Source organism: Lycorma delicatula, chromosome 6 (genome assembly GCF_047948215.1).
Source record: "Lycorma delicatula isolate Av1 chromosome 6, ASM4794821v1, whole genome shotgun sequence".
Taxonomy (NCBI): Eukaryota; Metazoa; Arthropoda; class Insecta; order Hemiptera; family Fulgoridae; genus Lycorma; species Lycorma delicatula.
In genome coordinates, this window is record NC_134460.1 from 126,237,699 (window position 1) to 126,259,373 (window position 21,675).

At 27.9% G+C, this 21,675-nt stretch overlaps 1 protein-coding gene across 1 annotated transcript in view; it reads left to right on the plus strand.

Annotated features, from left to right (window-relative positions):
* Positions 1-21,675, plus strand: part of nonC (serine/threonine-protein kinase Smg1) — a 254,741-nt gene that overhangs the window by 74,912 nt on the left and 158,154 nt on the right. Inside the window, exons 12-17 of the mRNA XM_075368488.1 lie at positions 6,192-6,342; positions 7,925-8,090; positions 10,779-10,997; positions 14,873-15,013; positions 18,455-18,585; positions 19,521-19,720. Coding sequence (XP_075224603.1) covers positions 6,192-6,342; positions 7,925-8,090; positions 10,779-10,997; positions 14,873-15,013; positions 18,455-18,585; positions 19,521-19,720 — 1,008 coding nt within the window. The remainder of the gene's footprint in view (positions 1-6,191; positions 6,343-7,924; positions 8,091-10,778; positions 10,998-14,872; positions 15,014-18,454; positions 18,586-19,520; positions 19,721-21,675) is intronic.

The window sequence follows — 21,675 nt, forward strand, 5'->3', positions numbered from 1 at the left end:
GTATTAGTTATTAGTAGTTTATAGCGTAAGTCCTCTTCTGATGGATTTTGACTGTAAACGTCTTTTAGGAATTGTATGTATAAATTGTTAAATAATTTTTAACTTTTTAATTTTTTTTGACTGTTTATTGTCCAATTTGTCTTATTATTTATCTTAGTTTCTGCTACGTTATTAATATACACAACCCTATTATTATTTTCCGATACTCTCTTTTTCTGTTTAGCCTCTGGAACCAACATAAGGTATTACTTCAGAGGACAAGTGAGGATTATATGTATAAATGTAAATGTCTTCTTGTACAGCCTCAGGCCGAAAATTTCTGAGATGTGTGGTTAATTGAAATCCAACCACCAAAGAACACTGGTATCCATGATCCAGTTTCAAATCCGTATAAAAGTAAAACTGCCGTTACTAGGATTTGAACCTTAACTCTCGACTTCGAAATCAGTTGATTTGTGATGATGAGTTTAACCACTAGACCAACCTGGTGGGTTAATATACATAACCCCAAATTTTATTATCTTAACTCCCTTATCTAATACTTTTTTTAGTGCACTTTCCAGTCCAGATGACCATATATTTTTGAATATGCGCCCTATTTATGAAAGGTAATATTCTAGTATGAATATGTGCCCTAATAGTGAAAATAATATATCGTAACCAAGAAAATACATGTCTATATTTGGTATGGTTAACACTTGTGTAAAAGTATATTTTTAAGTTTATTGTATGATAACCATACTTTTTACACATGTTTCCCCCAGACATGGTTTTTGTTTATATATATGAATTTCAATTTCACAAGTAATGCTTGAAAGAAATTTTCAGAATTAAAGATTATAATAAAAGTACGTTTGAATTATATTATACGGCATAATAACTTTATTACTGTTTTAATAAATATTTGTTACTATGTAAAATATAATTTTGTATTAATTTTCAATAAATGAATTGTTTAAAAAGAATATTACACTAATAAAAAATGTTTTAGTGCTAAAAAAAGCACTAGCACTAATATTTTTTGTTTACAGATCATTATTTGAATGCTCTGTAAACAAAAATTATTTAAAATGATTTCAGTTTCCTACAAAATAAAATTACAATTTAGGCAGATTGATGTTTGAAGTGATTAAAGAAAAGGAAAGATTTTACATTGATCAAGCCTATCCAACAAAATTTTGGTAAATATTTTTGGGTTGAGTGGACGGTAAATTATTATAATGCCCTAAGGGTAATAATAATAATTTGCTAAAACAAAATATTTCCATGGCAAAATCTCAGAAAGATTTCTATTGAGAAATTGACTAATATAACCTCACTAGGTAAGGTAAACAGGAAAAATGAAAACTAAAAGATAGAAAAACACAACTGCAAATTAAGGAAATTTATTATAAGTAATTATTGTTAAATCATACTGAAGTCATTTCCATTTATACCAGAATTTTTTCAAAGCCTTCATCAAATTATAACATTATTATAGGTAATAAAAAATCTTAATTGGGATTATTTCAGTTCATGCCATATTTTTTCTTTATTTTTGATGTGTAAAGAAAGAGAAAAAAAAATCAACAATGAATAAAGAAATGAATTCATATTTTAGATGAAAAAATTAAATTTAACTATTAATCTCTTAATCTTTTTTTTTTTTTTATTATATTATCAGAAATTTATATTATCTTGCTCTATTTTTTTTCTTTAATGTATGTATTTTTACTAGTAATGATGTAATATGTAATTTAAAAACAACTTTTTTGCATGCAAATTGTATTTTATTACTTAATCTACCTGAACGTGATATTGTTGAAAGATTGTATGTAAATGTCCATGCACGTTCCTAAGATTATACATTTTAAAAAATTATAGTTTTCTTAAAAATGATAGATTTTAATAGTTTTTTGCATGTGAAATTATTTAAAGCAGGCTGCTGCACACAGACCTATGTCACACTCTCTGTACACTGATATCTTGTGTCATGCCTTTTTTTTTTATTGGAAGAACACACTACACATCTTGAGGCATTTTCTCTCTTTCCATTGGTTGGTACTTATTCAGGGAAGTATCATTGCCATAACTGCAATGGGTGTTCTGCAAGAGATGGCCTTCCTTTTTTTGGTTTCTCAATAAAATGTTTATCAACAGTAGCTTCAACTAAGCCGCTCTAAATTGCAGTGATGTGAATTTTCTTCTACACTTACTATGCAAAATACATGCATTGAATATAGACATATTTAGAAGGTGTTTGAATTCCTTCTTGTACAATACCTTCTGCTGCTTACTTCTGGAGGGTATGCGCCAAGCATCTGGTGGTCCCTTTTGTCAACTCCTCCTGTGTAAATATTATAGTCGTTTATAACTGATAGAACATGATATCTTTACCTTTCCTCTTTACTTCACCTGGAGAAACTTCATTAACAGTTTACAAACACAACACTTCTCTTTTATTGCACCATTTTAAAAACATCAGTTTTTTCGATTTTTCATTCAATGCTATTATTTCACCATTTTTAGTTTTTGGTTTATAAAATTTTTATGGACACACTTTATATTTTGCCTTACAGTCCCCACCAGATCTGTGTCCATATCTTTTAGGGCAACGTCTAATTCTGGGCTATAATAAAAGTTGTCTGAATACACAGTATACTTTGCAAAGTAGATCATTTGTCAAAGTAAACACAACATTTGTAGCATTCCCATAATTTTTATTATTTCTGTTTCACTTCCAGTATATACAAGAAGTTTATAAATATAGAATATATTTTGTGTGATGAAGATTCACACAAAAAAAAGGTTTTGATCCCAAATCTGGTGCACTTGATTCTTTATATGAAGCTCAATCGATCTTTCCATAATAAAAGGCTTTCATCAACAACTACTTTTCTTTGTGGAGTGTAAATAGCTCAACATTTATTGTTTACGTAATCCAGGGCTGGTTTGATTTTATGTGACCTTTAATTTGTTTGGGGTGTAACATTATTGGTAAAATGTAAAAATCAGGATTACAATTTCAAACATATGTGTGGTTAAACAGCAGGAAATCCTGGATTTAAAAATAGTTTTTTTTTGTGTAATATTTATCTGTCTCTCCAGATAAGCCATGCATAATATATACAGCAGTTAGCAAAAATATTTCAGACCTGTTCCGCTGGTTTCCAGCCTTGGAATCGCAAGAGCTGTTTTAATTTTTTTGTTTTGTTTGTTTTTAAATTGACAATGAAATTTTCTGTTTAAATGTTATTCTGATTTGTGATCATATCTACCAGTTCATCAGTTACATCCAACTGAAAAATACTTAAAACATCGTTTGGGTTAGGAATAACAACTTTTATTCCTGATTGTCCAATTGCATTGGAAGGCCTACAATAGGAATTCGATTCATGGTAATTTACCCATTCAATATTTGTTGCATTAAATATACTTGGATCACCTGCACCAACTTCCTGATTATGATTGACAAAATCATCATGATCAGGCTGTGTTAGTAGCAACTTTGTATAATTATAAACAGCATCAAAACTATTATCGCTACTGTCACTATCGTAATCAGATTCCAATTGATCCTGTAGATCTCCAATGTCAACATTTTTTGATATAGATCCCATTACTAATTATTACAATAAAAATTTACAAACAAATTTCACAAAATATATACAAAGCATACACAAATATGTAATATTCACAGAATTTCAGTCACATGTATGTACAAAATATTTGCGCGATTAGCTTTATAATTTTACCTGTTTACAAATATTTACACAATTATATGTTTATATACCAATATATTTATAGAATTTTGCGTTATAATATAGCACTCACAGTTCGACTACACAGTACACCATAAATAAACAACTTGTCATTACAGCCAGGTTAGCTGATTACAATCAAGTACACATGAAAACCCCACACACTACTAAAAACTAACAACCAGCTCTATCTTTCGTTGCTGATTATTACTAAAAAAAAGTTTCGTAAAGTGATGGAATAATTTGACTGAACACGAATTAAAACCTGACAAAAAGTTGACATCAGAATATTCTAACAAAGCCCCTAATCGTGCACATAGACTATGTCAGAATATTCTGTCAAAGATCGGTAAAGGGTTAAAAGGTTTTTAAAACTGGTAGGTAAAACTTAGCTAATCAAGAAATATCAAATTTCTTCATTGAAATAAAAAAAAATTGTTGAGAAAAATCAACAAAAAACCAAAATTTAATTTTTCTGTAGTAAAAATTGGTTCTTTTTGGGGATTTCATCAACATAACATTTAAAATATTACTTTACGCTTTCACAGTTGCTGGAATGCAACATAGTAAATATTTAGGCATAGAAAGCTTGTTTGTAGAAAAAAGATTTGGAAAGATGATGATTCACTGCAGTTTATCTTTTGATAAATTATATCACTGGTTCTATCTAATAAGTAAATTAAATACTTCTAATGATAAAAAAGAAAATTCATAAATAAAATAGGAACTGTTTCATAACTTTTTAAATTTAAAAAATCAATATTCAAAGTTTATATTTATTTATTTTATGTATGTAATATATTTGTCTTGTTTCTCAGTACTAACTTTGAACCTTGTCTCTTAAAAAAAACTTTTGGTATTGCAGCATAATCTTAAATGTTTTTTTTTGTTAATTTTATTATTCTTTTAAAATTATAAATTACTTTTGCAATTTCTACTAAATTGATTTTTAATTTTTTAAATTCAATCTAATTTTTTACTTGGAAAAAATATCATTGTCAAATTTAACATCTAGAATTTGTTTTATAAAATTCTCAATTATCCAACATCAAATTCACAAATCATTCTATATTTTATTCTTATTTTCAAGGATTAGGTGGAAATATCTGTCATGCCATTATTTTATCACAAATATAATTTATAACAGTTTTTTCCTGTGTTTGGTCTCTACAAGTTTTTTCTTCAAAGAATGTGAAGTTTTCACATTCTTTGTTTAGTTTTGATTTGCCCTACAGACATTTTTTCAATGCTGAAGCTATTCTTTTTAAAATAGTCATTTTTATTACTTGCCAAAAAATCTTGTGTTTATCCACATTTTTTCTGACCAGTTCTGTGCATTTTCAAATAGATTTTAAAAATGTTGTTTTTTAAGTATAAAAAACAAAATTTTTAAGCTGATAGGAGTGAAGTCATGTTCTATATCTTGCTCTCCAATAAACAACTAAAGACTTAGTTCTTTCTGTCTTATTCTTGATCAGATGGAATAGAATTCTATACTTAACAAATATTTCATTTTGATATCTACAAAAAAATTAATTCATGATTGCATCATTAATACATTTAACACTATTGTCAATAAATGTGTAAAGCTATGCTATTATGATGTGTATTAAGGTAAATTCTATGTAACATAATGTAATAGTTACGACTCTAAATGCTGTGTAATTATAATATAACATAGTAGTTATGAATTCATAGGCAAAATTTAAACTGTGTTTGTCAGAGGAACAGTACTTATCTGATTGACTGCTGTATAGCAGTCTTGTTATGTAAGATTTCAAATCCTGAATTGTAAGTTGTATAGTAAAAGTACATGCAGAATTTGATATAATTGATTTAATTTTGGTGTGGACCTGAATAAAAGTTCCATATGTTTTAATATTATTTTTTTAGATATCATGTATGTTAATTATTAGGATGGTTTTCTTATTGTTTGTTCAGTTAGCTGAAAAAATTAATTTACTATTTTATGTTTATGTTTGTAAAATGTTAATGTAATAATTGTTAAGTAGGTAGTATTTTGTTTTTAAATTTTCAGTTACTCAAATTAAAAAAATTAACTTAGCAACCAGATTCAAAAATCTGATATGCATATTTGACCTTAGCAACTGATGTTTATTTAATCATAAGTTTTTTTTTTTTTAGTATTTATAAATAAACCCTTCACAGCTGATTTGACAATAATCTTTTGAGTTTTAGAATCAGTTTATATGATTAGTTAATAATATTTATAACTTGAAAAGTAATAAATTAAGATCATTTATATGAATAAAAATGTGTTTTTAATCTATATTTTTTTAATGATTTTATTTTTCTGAAAAAATATTTTTCCATTTATTGAAGGAAAGAACCTAAATGAAATATAATTGTGATTGTTATTTTTTGTTGATGTGTGTGAAATATTTCTGTTTATGTAAAATTTTATGCTGTTATTTTATATATATATTTCAGCAAATGAAAGTAACTCTATTATTGGAATGTGGGTATTACAACCCAGTATTTTAGAACTTTTTGCTGTTAAAATGATGCCTAAAAACATCTCATCTCTTAGTCCTGATTTACATTATGCTTTGTTCTTCATGTTATATTCACATTGCTCGAGGTAAATTATTACTATTTATTTCCTATGTAGTTTTAATTTTAAACCATATTTTAATTTTAGGCCACTTTATTTCTTGACTGAAATATGTTTTCAGATGTTAATTTTAAAGTAAGAGCTAATAATTTAGATTTTTTTACTAAAGTTGTGACTTTATTGTAATTATAATTTGTGTTTAAAATTGCTTCATTTATTTAAATTTGTTATATTGTGGATTATAAAGCATTTTAAAATAGACACTTTAAAATTAATTTTTTTATAAATCTTTACGTAATTGAATTGAATCTCTACATATTGAAATTTTTAATTAAAATGTTTTTTAAAACTTAATGAACATTTGAAATATTAGTGTAAAAATAGGCTGAATAATTAGTGTTGCTTATTTGCTTTTTATTTGCTTGATTATTAAGTAAGGTTCCATAACATTTTTCTGTATTTTATTAGCATTATAAAAGTTCAATCTCAAATTCTGTTTCTAACTGAAAACAGAAGTATGATAAAATAGTAATCCATACACTTTTACTCAATACATGTTTAATAATCATTAAATTTAAAAGTTGTTATAAAATAATTTTGTATTTTAGTTATACGTTTAATAAATTATTAAATAAAATAAAGTATTTATGTATTTATATATATTATTTAAATTAAACCAGTACAGAATATTGAGATAAAACATATCTTACCTTAATTTTAATATGAATATTAATATAACATGAATCCAGAAAGTTTCATTTCAGTAAATTTTACACTACTTTTGTAAGGATGTAAGATGTAATTTTTTCTATATGACTGGATTCATGGAACTAAGGTTATGAAAGTATTTAAGGGGTAAATTATTATGTTCAAAATGTAAAATATTTTCTGTGATATTTAATGATAATAGTGGAAATTGTTTGCCATTTATATTAAGAATGTTTTTGTATTATTTTTTACTTAATTTTCATGTAATTTTATTAGAAGGTTTTATATTATTTTGGTTAATTCTCACCAGTGCACTGTGCACTGGTGAGGTTTTCTACTTGTGCAGAAAAATATTTCAGTTTTTACAGGGGTTAAATCAAATGAGAAATTTGCCAATTAACATTTTGAAATTGTAATAAATATGTAAATTGGTTTAGTACTTTATAAAGTAGAAGGAAAATTAGAACCCACACAAGTATCATCCCTTTTTCAAGTAAAGCTTTGTTTTTTCTTTGGAAAATAAAATATTTGAAAATGTGAAAGTAACCTTTTTATGATCAAATCAATGTGATCAATTACAATCATGTGATCATTCATATACATTAGTATATGATAAACTTATTGCTGGAAAGTGTAGGTTTATTGTGCTTGCATGTGCAGCTGATGTAAATGTCAGATAAATTTATTTCCAACTGACTATCATATGTATTTGAGGTTGTTTGTATCTGAACTGAATAACAAATTAAAATTAACCGAAAATAAATTAAAACAATTTTAATTTTATTTGCTATATTATACATGATTTAAGTGAATTTTAGACATAAGTTGATACAGAATAGCCATAATTTTAGTGATAAAAAATATAAAAAATATTAACAACTGCACTTTACAATTTTTTCAGACACAATCATTTTATATCTAGTAGTGGTTTGATTGCGGCAGTTCATGGTCGTCCAAATGTTTGTGATATTTTTGGTCTTCCTTTAGGATCTGATGTTACACACAATTCACCTACAAGTGGACATTTATCTATTATCCTTAATTTATTGTCTTCTACTGTTACGCAGGTAAATTTTATTCATTGTAATAAAAATAAATGTAGTGAAACCTCCAAATACCTGCAGTATTAGGTTAGAAAATGTAGAGATGACAATAGCATACAGGGGACTGAAAAAAGATTTATTACAGTTCTAGTTTATGAAAAACATTTATCTATATCATTTTATCATTTCTTTGAATTCTACAAACTAAAAATACAATGAATTAACTAGTTAATTTGCAGAAGATTAGATCGATAACTAATGTGAAGTACATTAAAACAAAATTTTGCTTCATATGATATATTTTTTTTATTCTTGAATATTTTTTTTTTTTGTACAGCTTGTTTAGGATTTTTATATCAAAGAAATGTAATATCATATCCTTAACTAAAAGTCTGCACAATTTTCTTCTTGTGTAAAACTATAATAAATAATGTAAATGTCTCTTTTGTCAAATACTTCATTTTTTCATATAATTTAAAATACATTTTACGTTAAAATATACTAATTGTATGAAGCGGAGTATATATTTGGTTTCAATAATATGGAAAAATAAAATTATTCAAGAATAAAATAGTGATTTATTGAAATAAATTTTGAAACAAATTTGTGATTCTAAAATGAGGAGGTGTGAGTAAAGCAATTGTACTATTTAATATATGTCCCTCTGTACTATTATCCCTCTAATATTATCCCTCTTTACTATCAAATTATATTTTTAATTTTATAATATAAATAACCTAGTATAGAAATTTGAGATAAAGACATAAAATTTTATCATGAAAGTATGTTTGCGGATCTGCAGAAAACTGCAACAGATATCAACATTCATGTAATAAATTAATATGCAATTTTCATTTTAATATTATAGTAATGTAGCAAACATTACACGATGTACATAGTGCAACCTGCAAAAGTACTTTCATGAAAAAATTAAGATAAATACCTCTATCTCAATATTCTGTACTAGGTGGTTCACATTATTATTTATTTTTTTTAAACACTATTAATTTAAAATATCAAATTGAAATTTTGTTTATTTATTTGTATTGTTTATATTTGATAATAAACCATTAGACAGTGTTTGGGAGAGGCAGTCTTGTAAAAACTGCAACAGATAGCAGCACTCGTATAATAAATTTTTGTGCATGTTTCATTATTTTGGTACTTTTATTTTTAATTTTTATTATGCAGTTTAACTACGTTATTTGAATCATGTTTGAGGTTGCAGGATCCTGTGAAAGTAGTTTTTAAAATAAAATGTTTTTTACTAGGTGGTTTATATTAATAGAATTTAAAATATAATTTTATAAAGTACAGTGGAATAGTGGAATATTAGGAATTTTAAAAAGATTAATCTCATTAAACATATAATGATTGTAATGATATATATATATATAATAATTCATTAACATATTCACTACTTGTTAATATAATTTAATATTAAATGAAATGTAAACCATGGATATGACATTTTAAATATTACATCATTCCAGTACTAGACAGCAGAATCTACATGTTCATTGTAATAAATTTCAAAATTTTTCCAAAAGAAAGCAATCTCAAATAAGTTTGCCTAATTATAAAATAATTATCTTGTAATTATAGAATTAATAACAACTAAAGACGGAGGATTTTACGAAAATTGATTCTTTGAATTAATATGGTAAGTTGAACTTACCTATTTACTGTGTTTTGGTGGTTATATTTCATTTATATATATATATATATATATATAAAACTGTAATATGTATTACAGTTTACTATATAAAGTTAACTGTGATTCTAGATACCAACTGGCATCCATCCATTTTATCATTAAAATTAACTTGCAAACATTTTATCATAAATGTTGTATGCAATGTTGTTGCACATCAGTTAATAATAAAATATTGCTTTGACAAAAAAAATAATTTTTTACTCATTTAAGTAATTAAACTTTATGAACAGATTTCAGATTTAAATTTTGTTTTATAATTCACATGAAATCAGTTCCAATATTGTGTATGTGTTTTGAAATTTTGCGAAAAAAAATCAATTATGTTAAATTATTTGGCTCACTTCAAGAGTTATATCTATCTATCTTCTACGGGTAAAGAATGCAGATATGTTTATTTGTTTATTTGTTTCTCAAGTTTTTGCAGTCTTAACAAAAATTAAACCGTTAAAATTCTGAGAAGTAAAATTTTACTGTACTTTTCCCATTTTTAGACAAGATCTCAACTGTACAAATTACCTTTGGATAACCAACAATAAAGCACTACTTTTTTTAATCAATTTTTCAAAAAGAAAGTTCCCTAGTTACTCTACAGAGATGAATATGAAAATCAATTTTCTTAGAAGAGTTTATTTTTGTATGAAAAATGGTCTTAAGAAATTTACTTTTATAATTTTTTGAGAAAATTTCCTAAATGTACTATTAATTAGAAGGTAATTTTGCACAGAAGTAGATACTTATTAAAAATATAAAGTGATCATTTTTAAATAATTCTGTTAATGTTTATTGGTATTGAAATATAGATAAAAAAGTTTTCTTTGAAAAAATTTGAAATTTTTTGAAGATGAACTTTGAGAAATTCAGTTTTGAAATTTTGTGAAATAGTGTTAATGATTATTGTTTCAAAAGTGAAATAAAATCATTGTTCTTAGGCATTTGACTTAGAAGTTTTATATAATATTACATTAGATTTGTATTATTTTGTTATTGGTTTCTAGGATATGTGTTCAGAATCTAAGCATTTGCTTTTGAAATGGACATGTGAATTACTCAGTCAGGCTAAAATGTTTCTTGGCACACTTGCTACTACCCAAGAAATGGGATTGTTGGTAGATGCTTTATGTGCAGTTGCTGCATGTGTACAACCATCAGTCACTCTAATGGCATGCTCTTGTCTTGAACATCTACTTTCATTGCCTACACATCTATACTGGAAGGTTTGTATTACTTGTATACAGTTCTATAATTATATTTCATGTTGTGTGATGTCATTTTTACTTGTGAGAAAGTTGTTGGAAACTGCTAACACATTTGAACTTGCTAATGGTGACAGCTCTTTTGATATGAAATGATGAACAATCTTGAAAATATGTATCCAGAACACTATTTGATATACTGTTAATGTAATGATACCAAATTATGAATCAAATCTTTTTCTTTATTCTGAAATTCAAAGATAAATTGATGTAAGGATAATAGGTATTAACAGAAAATTGTATAATTTTTACTTATTTGATGTAGTTTGTTTTTGCGTAGACTGCAGCAAAGCATTCAATACAGAATTTATTATTAACAGAATTGCAATCAATTTTTGACCGTAAAAAAATTTACAGCAGATTCTAACTTCTTTAAATTTTGTATATTGCTTATAATATTAAGTAATAAATGCCCACGGGAATTTTTTTTGTAAAATTGTAAAATGGCAGAAAAACAATAAGTTTGTGACCTTTTTTATATACATATAGATGTAAATATAAAAACAAAAAAAAACTATAATTTATTTCACAAAAATGTGCAGTAAACCAAAACATAAGAGTATGATGATTCTAATTTAATGCAATCCATCCAAGAAAAAACTATCTCTTTACTTTTAACATAAAAATGAAGTAAAAATAACTAATACAAAAATTATAAAATTCTAATAAAATGATATCTATCTTAATAAAAAATTTAAGATAGTATGTTACCACTATATTAAAATTTCATCAAGTAAACAGAAAAAAATCATTTGTTATGCTCAGAGAATTTTTTCAATACACTAATTCTTGAACTATTGTCATCATTTCCAAAATTTATCACAATATCATATATATGTAAATATGTTCTGGTAATTTGTTGTTACAAATAAAATGAAATGTATGATATTTTTTCAAGATTTATATGAAATATTTTTATTTATTTCTTGAAGGTATATATTTTTTCAAGTATTTTAAATTAAGTTTTGTATAAAAACTGCTTTTCTATAAATAAACAGTAACAATGATGCAATACAGAAGTATATGAAATGAGTTGTTTATTTATTGTAGACTACATGTTATGATTTTCTTGAGTGGTGCAGTTATTTACAAAAATTATTTCTAAGTAGCATGTATGCACAAAAACTAATATTCTATTGAGTTTTGTAGGCTTACAAAACTACAAAATAAAAATATTATCCTACAGAAAATTACAAAAATAAAATGTGGGAGATGTGAGTGAAAGTAATGTAATTATAATCATTATTAAATTTATTATAAAAAAATTATGATTGCTGTGGGAATATTAATTCCCGTATAAAGTAATTATAATCCCGAATAAAAGTAATTTTATTAATTAAAACATTAATTTGTACTATATTTTATAAATGTAAACATAAAATAATGTCATACAAAACAATTTATTCAGTAGCTCAAATAAATGAATGAATACAGTAGAATAAATAAACAGATGAAAATAATTAACAAATTTAAATAAATAACAAAAATAAATCAATATGGTAGATTAAACAATAATAAATACAAGTCTGTATCATTTTGGAGGTCTTAATTTTTTTGTGGCAACCAGAAGTATGTTCCACATACAGAGTTGTAGCAGCGAGGTAGAGAAAGCAAGTAGAGGCAGCTTTTAGGGAGGACACCTCTAGATTTTACATACACTATAACAACTTCTATCAGCAGATTTTTTATATCATTTAACTTGTGTTAACACTCCCAATGTAGCCTTTGACTTTTGCCCACATCAATTCTGTTGGGTTAAAATTGCTATGGTGCGGAAGAAAACGTGACATGACACAACATAATTTTTTAATTTTGCTCTTTCATCTACTCTACAATGAATATGTTTTTAACTTATTTTACCGATCAGTTAATGATTGGTATACGTGACTTTCTTCGATTTTTAACAATTCAATTTATGATTTTTGGGTTGAAGCATTAGAAATTTTTTCAGTTTTCAGGCAATCATACAATGCATTATCCATTACTGTGACAGACCTGTCAGCAGCAATTTTGTTAATTTTTATTAACTACTGCATTAAAGCATAACAAAATGATACTACCCTTGATGTGGTGTTCTCCAATCCACATATTAATCAATATCAGGAACATTCGAGGTCTACTGCTTTGCTAGGCATCAGAGCTCAGCACCTTTTCTTAGCTCTAAATATTGTTGCCAAATGGCTTTGACGGCATGCGGCACTTGTAGTAGCTTTGAGATGGGCTGTTGTTGTCGATTGGCTTTGACGACTCGTAATTAATAACCTTGTGGTAGCCCTGAGAAGGGTAGTTTTTGTCATCAATTGGCTTCGACAGCTGGTTGTAATTTATAACCTTGTGGAGAGTTGCGACTTGTCCACTGAAATCAGACTGGACTTCCCCTCAGTGGCAGTTGGGTCCCCTCTATAGCGTGGTATTGGTGTTCCTCAGAACCCTGTAGTGTCACAGAGTTCATAGTTTAAGATATTAAGATATACAGGGTGTTGTCCCATATAAAACGCAACCCAACCTTATATTGGTAGGTATTGAAATAATAAAAAGGCATGTGTAAATAATGTAAATGTAATTTTTATTATTACCATCCATTACTTTACATTTAGCATTACCTTACATTTAGAGTAAATGTTGGAAGTGGCCGCCATCTTCTTGAATACAAGCTTTAATTTGTTTTTACAGCGTTTCTTCCAACTTTTTTCAAAGTTTGTGGCTGGATATTTAATACAACTTGTTCAATATTGACTTTCAATTGTTCAAGTGTTCGTGGTTTGTTGCTGTAGGCTTTTTCTTTGAGGTAACCCGATAGAAAAAAATCCGCCGCAGTAAAATCTGGAGATCTTGGTGGCCACAAGCCTCGACCGATAACACGATTACCAAAGAATTCCTCAACGAAATAAGTTGAACCTGCGTAGTGCGATGTCACACCGTCATGTTGTAGAGCTGGCAGTGTCTGTCTTCCTCTTACAAGAGTGCAATGAACTGAAATAAAATATCCTGATATCGTTCTGGATTAATGGTGTACTCTAAAAAAAATAGGACCGATTATTTTCTTCTGCGATATCGCGCACCACACACCCAACTTTGCGGGTGTAATTGTTTTTCGTGATAAACGTGGGGATTTTCAGCACTCCAAATTCTACTGTTGTGGCTGTTTACGTAGCCATCCAAATGAAACCGTGCTTCATCTGTAAAAAATAACGAATCCATAACATTAATTCCCTCACGCAGAAATCGATGGAACCATTGACAATATTGTAGCCGTTTTTCTTTGTCGGGCTCAAGAAGTTGAAGAACCGTTTGAATGCGATAAGATCATAATTGTAATTGTTTGGTCGCCCGATGAATAGTTGATTTAGACAAATTAATTTCAGCAGACAAACGTCTGATTGATTATTTGGCGAGGCAAGTAATCGGTCTTTGATTTCAGTGACTGTATCGGTATTCAACACTGACGCAGATCTTTTGTGTTCCTTGTTATTAACAGAACCATTGCATTGTTGTTACTATCGGTAGTGTTCAGATGTTGGATGAGTCCATTTCAGTAACGAGTAGGGGAGTAAGCTTGACTTTTGAAATGGATGAGTGATTGATGGGTTGCGTTTTATATGGGACACTCTGTATTTGTCTTGTTCATTAAATCTCATTTGTATTGTGACTATTAATTTCATTGTTAAAACTGTTCAGAGATTTTCTCATATAAATTTATTTTTAAGGTGGTATGAGAAAAAAAAATTGTTCAAACTACTGCAGTAGTACTTTTATATTATAAGTATATTCTTATTTATGTAGTGCTCTATGTACCGTAATGTAGAATGTTGATTAATTAGTATTTTTTCTTCCAGAGTGATAAATTAACATCGATATTAGAAGTATGTGCAATGCAAATTAATTCAACTGATGCTGAAGTTAGTGCTCGTTACTCATATTTATTGACAAAGTTACCATGGACACTTGTCATTCCAGGAATTTCACTTGCTGCAATGGTTAGTATAATTTATTTTTTTCCCTTATATTTACTGGTAGCTTTTACATAAGTTTTATCTCTTAACATTTAGAATTTAGGTGCATATTAAATGAATATTTGTAAAAAAACATTTTACCCTAAAAGCAGCAGTTGTAAAGTTTTGTATGTGTAGGCTACTTGTTTCAACCCATCGGGTTGGTCTAGTGGTTAACGCGTCTTCCCAAATCAGCTGATTTGGAAAGTCGAGAGTTACAGCTTTCAAGTCCTAGTAAAGCCAGTTATTTTTACACGGATTTGAATACTAGATCGTGGATACCGGTGTTCTTTGGTGGTTGGGTTTCAATTAACCACACATCTCAGGAATGGTCGAACTGAGAATGTACAAGACTACACTTCATTTACACTCATACATATCATCCTCATTCATCCTCTGAAGAATTATCTAAACGGTAGTTACCAGAGGCTAAACAGGAAAGAGAGAGAGAGAGAGGCTACTTGTTTCGGATTATACAGCTTCTTTTTTTTTCCCCAACAAAATTTAACTCATAAAAATTAAAAAAATAAACTAAAAAAAAAAATTTTAAAACAAAATAAAGATCTATAGGGTCTTATAAATACATTGTTATTTTGAATGTTAACATAAGTTAGTATTATTAGATACATCTTATAGATGTATTAGGTACAGCCAGTTCGCCTAATTGTTTTATAATTACGTAATGTAGTATTTTGCTTATTGGAATTGAAAAAATAATAGAAACTAAAACTGTGCTTAAACAAAATGTTTTCTTAGCATCAGACTGGAGAGTTTTAACAAAAAGTGTAAGTAAGATTTATTTTTTAAATCACATGTTAGCAGGTTTTTTATAGCACATTTATCATGTGTTGTATGATGAAATTGTATTATAGCAGTTACTTTAAAACACTATGAGTTACTGAAATTTTAGAATGAGAACATAAAAAATAAATTATATAGGTTTCCACCAATTTGACAGACACCTTTCAAGTAATCATAGATAATATGTAATTGGAGAAAAATAAGCGAATCCGATCTGTAAATAAGTCCAACTATGCTTCTTATCACTATTAGATTGTTATTTTTTGAAAATTGCATCAGGAAGATTTCTTTTGTTTAAATAAATATGTAGTTACAAGCATGTCTGGAAGTTGTCATTGACGCCCTTCCATAGGTCTTCATCAATAGCAACTGATGAGATTGCTTATGAACAATGACTGCTTGTTTGAGTTCTTGAAGTGTCGTGTGTATTTTTCGTGGCTATTTTTTCTACTGCAGACATTGTTCTCATCCATAGTTATATATTGTTCTTTATTTTATGTTCACTAGGGTTCTCTGGTGATGACCAGTATTACATCTTTTGCTTGTTTATGAAATCTGAAAGATAAAAATTGGTTTCTCATTTGTCATTAGAAAATTATTCAGGACACCTGGATCTTCTCTAGCAAACTGCCCATGGCGGTACAGAAAGTACAACTTGTGATTTTTGTCTGGTGTAAAGTTAGATCTCTTTGAATATTGAAAATTGAAGATAAAGCTTTTCTACTTTGTCTTAAAATCTGAGAGTGCTAGTGTAAACTAGCTTCCCTCATTCTTGGCAGTTTTTCTTGCATCTGCACTGTTTGCGAGCTCAGTTCTTCTTCACCTAAGCCAATATGGTATTCTGAGACATTTATGACCATGTTGATCAATATTGAACTGTCGTCTAAGGACATGTTGTACTTTAGACAGTCACTTCGTTTTTTATCGGCTACGAACTCAGGTGACAAGTTGTTGCACATACAGACATTCCATTGTAAATGACTGTGCAATGGCATCCTCTTTCTCCGTTTCCCTTTTCCCTTTCCTGCCAACCGAGCAGTCAACAAGCTATCATACTGGTACAATATTCAAATTTGAAATGTCTTGGTTGGCTCTGTATGTTGTAGTTAGGAGAGATTTTGTGATGCAAGTATGCAAGTTGAGCCAATATCCGTTGCAAAAAAATGTTTGTTTTATATCCTAGAGGAATTTCTTAAATTCAAACCTTTATGGCACATTTAATATTATTTGCTGTACATAAATTTCTGCTTTGTCCAGCACCTGAAATGCAAAGTCTAAAGTCTGAACTTACATCTATCACCATACTGCTTTCTGAACTTACCTGCTTTCACTAAATTCTATTATTAATAATATTAATATTAGTTACTAGTGTTATAGTTTAATATTAATGATTTATAACATTCATTACTTCATTTATGAATTATTTTGATTATGAGGTAGAATGAATTCAAGCTTATGTGAAGAAGTATTAAAAAATTGCTATTAATTTATTGCTAAATGTTTTTTATTGTGTGGTGTATTAAGCTTAGCGACTAATATATTATTCTGAGTTTAACTTGCATGTGGAACATTGACTTCATCTACAATTATCCTGTTAATACGTTAGTACATAGTATTTTAGTGCAAAGTTACTTGTGACCTCCATTTTTATTACTGGTCATTCAGGAGGCTGTCAATCTGAAAATTAAGTGAAGTGAATTAGTGAAATCATTGTGTTTTTCTGTTATCTTAGCATACCGTTTGTAAATTCACTCATCAGGTAGAACATGTCATGACAGCTTTTACTTGTCTCAGCCACTTGTCCCAAATTTTACAGCAGTTCCTGTGATGAACAGAATTAAGATGTGGATTGTAGGCCTGAATAATAACTTGCATTTCATTAAATTTAACATGTTTCTGCGCAACATACATTAAGTTAAATAAATGTTGAAGGCAGTTTATGGAAACCATTTCACTTCTCATTTACTGTAGTAAGCCTGTCATAGGATGCTTACTATTTCTGATTCTCTTTGATGTTATATAAAATTTGTTTATGGTTTGGCATTTTTATTTATTTCTTGTTTTAATTAATAGTTGCCAAAAGATTTATTTTTGTGACTTATGTGGTCATTGAACATTAATTTAAAAAAAATTAAGTTATGTTATGATTTAAGATGAATTAGAATTTATGAAAGAATTAATTAAACCTTTCCTGTAATTAATGAATAATGCAATTATTTTTTTCAAAATTTATAATTAAAATTTATTTTTACAACTACATTAGGTCATTGTGACAATTGACAGTTTATTAGCACTAATTTATACTATAAATTTACAAAATTAAAAAATAACTAAAAAAACTAAATATTGTAGCAGAAGTCAGCCAATGTGATAAGTTTGTCAATGTGATACATATAACTTATGTTTGAGTTGACACATTTTTTATTTAAAATAATTTTATGTGATGGAAAGGTTATTAATGATAAATTAAAAAAAAAAATTATTCTTTAATTTCTTGTATTAGAGGGATATTATTGATTGTGACCAAGTATTGAAGGTTCTTGGTCCACTTAATAAACTTTATTACTGTGACTGCCATGTTTGATGAAGTTCTGATGTGTGCTTAGTAATTTTTTTTTTATACAGAAAATTAAGAGCCCATGTTGGAAGATAACTGCTGCTGAACGATTACATATAACTAGAGGTACCAATGGTGAAATGCAGTCACACCAGTTTAAACAGTTCGTTGGTTATTTGCTGCAGGGACAGAATCAGACGTAAGAGCTATGTATAGTTAATTTTTTTAATTTTTAATTTTTTTTCTACAAAGGAGGAAATTTGACGTTGCTAAAAAATAATTAAATAGATAAAAATGTATTAATTAGTAAATCAGTTTTCAGTGTAACAAAATACCAAAGCCAATTTCATTAAAAGTAAATTTAGAAATAGATCTAAATGGCTGTTAATAGTATCTAGCACAACAATATTAGTGTGAAAGTGACATATATACTCTCATGCTCTTTCTTTTTTGGAGAAATAATGAATAACTTTAAAAAATGCTTACAGGCATGTGTCCATAGCTTTTTTAAAATTACTTATATTTTCTATGTTAACTGATAGGCATAAGGTATAATTTTTATATTAACCTTGCAGATAATAGATTACAACTTGTAATCCTTAATTAAAACACAACCGCTGATCAAGACTAGAGAAATATTTTTTTACCTGTTTTCAAGTCAAATTATTTTCATTTTATTATTGTTGAAAGGAGTTTTGATATTTTTCAGGTTAGATTTTTTTTTTTTGTTAACTCTGAACAAGTTTGATTCATTAATGATTGTAACCAGTGTGCATTAGGTCTTAAGTAAATTGTTTTATGTCTTTTTAAAGAAGGCTATTATTTTTATTTTTATTTTTTTTAGTAAATATAATTTAAATTATATTGTTTTTGTAAAACTTAATTATTGCAAGTTTTTGTGAGATGAGAATTCTTGAAATTATCCTGTAACGTTGTTATCATGTGTATTTTTTTAGCATCTTACTTTAAAAATCCTAAATTATAGATGCATCAATTCATAGTGTTAAAAAACAATTTTTTGTAATGCTAATGTTTTTTTATAACACTAAAATTGTAATTTTAGTGTTACATTCATTGTATTTAATAAATGTAATGTATAATTGTGTTTATAATGTTTATTACTTGTTTTTTCAGACATGATTTACAGTGGTTGTGTGAAGTATTTTCAATATGTTGGTCAGTATGTGAACCTTGTGATGATTTTCATGATTATGCCATATCAAATTCAAACATGCTATTCTTATGGGCTGTATGGGAAGCAGCACAATTATGCATCTCATGCAAATTACGTACACCACTTGGAAAACCTTTAGATACATTTATGGCATTTGAAGGTATTTTCTTAATGTTTTTCATCAATTTTTTTTGTAATCTGTTCTAATTAAAATATTTAAAAAATAATTCTATTTAATGTTGACTGGATACTACTACCTACCTGTGTTGGGAAGCAGATTAATACTTATAGGACTAATCTAATAACATTACAGCTTTTTAAACTTTTATCAGCCTTGAATAATTTTTAGTATGAATGTTTTCTTATGTTAAATAGTATTAGAAGGTCATAGCTGGGGAATAAGATAACTGATTTTTCAGAAAATTTTCTTTTAGTTGTAGTAGCTTTTCCTGCTCCTCTGTTTGTGGCTAAATGTTAGGGAGTGGGCAAATGAAGAAATGGCTTGTTTTAGTGACATAGGTAGATTTTTTATTTTAATGAGTACTGAAATTATACTAGTCATTTTCAGTTTTTGTCTTCGTCATTTGACTGGTTTGATGCAGCTCTTCAAGATTCCTTATCTAGTGCTAGTCGTTTTATTTACTCCCTACATCCTACATCCCTAACAGTTTGTTTTACATATTCCAAACGTTATCTGCCTGCACAATTTTTTCCTTCTACCTGTCCTCCAATATTAAAGCAACTATTCCAGGATGCCTTAATATGTGGCCTATAAGTTTGTCTCTTCCTTTAACTGTATTTTTCCAAATACTTCTTTCTTCATCAGTTTGCCGCAACACCTCTTCTTTTGTCACTTTATCCACCCATTTGATTTTTAGCATTCTCCTGTAGCAACACATTCCAAAAGCTTCTAATCTTTTCTTCTCAGGTACTCCGATCATCCAAGTTTCACTTCCATATAAAGCTATGTCCATCTTTAGTAATTCTACTTCCCAAATAACAAAATTCTTCTACGTCCATAATCTTTTCTCTTCCTATTTTTACATTCAGTGGTCCAATTTCATTATTTCTTCTGTATTTCATCACTTTAGTTTTGCTCTTGTTTATTTTCATGCGATAGTTCTTGCATAGGACTTCATCCATGCTGTTCATTGTTTGTTCTAAATCTTTTTTACTCTCTGCTAAAATTACTATATCATCAGGAAATCATAGCATCTTTATCTTTTTATCTTTTACTATTGCTCTGGATCCAAATTTTTCTTTAACATCATTCTAGTTCTATGTAAAGATTAAAAAGTAATGAGAATAGGGAACATCCTTGTCGGACTCGCTTTTTTATTACAGCTTCTTTCTTCACTTTTAGTAAAGTTTGTTATCATAGTTCTTTATGGGATTTGTGTTTCAGTAATTATTTCTGTACACTTACTTTTATTAACAATAATTTTAAGCATGGCTCTTCAAATATATTTTTTATAACAGGAGTTGGTGAGCCTACTGAAATTTATTTTTGGAGGATCACACAGTTTTTAAAAGGAACTTAAACCTTAACCATTCAGAAAGTCTGGTACTAAATTCAGATTGCGGTTAAGTGTATTACTTGTACTACTTAACTTAAGGATTAAATCTTTTTTTTAAAATCTTGGTGCAGATAATGTTGAAATTGAGGCACATGTTGCATTGATAACAAAGGAATGAAAGTTATCTAGAACTTATGAAGGATAACTCAATAATAATTGAAATGAACAGAATATAACATATTTAGTCACTAGTGATAAGATAATTTAGTCTGTGGAAACTATTCAAGAATAGGGGAGTTTGAAATAAAAATATAGCTGGCAATGAACTTAGGTACTACCAATTCGGAAATAAACAGAGAACTGATTCCAACTAAACCCCAAAGAATGAGTAGAGAAGACTACATTAGAATGCTGGGATAGGTGATGATTCTCGGTTACATCATGAAATGAAGAGTAGGAAATTATTTTTGCTTAGCTAGAATTTATATTTGTGTGTCTTTCAGCATATGTCTAGCAATGCAAGCTAGTTGAGTTAGTTTTCCTGAGGTAACTCATTTCATGCTTTTTCTGTTATGTCTCGCCTTTGAATTATTTGGCT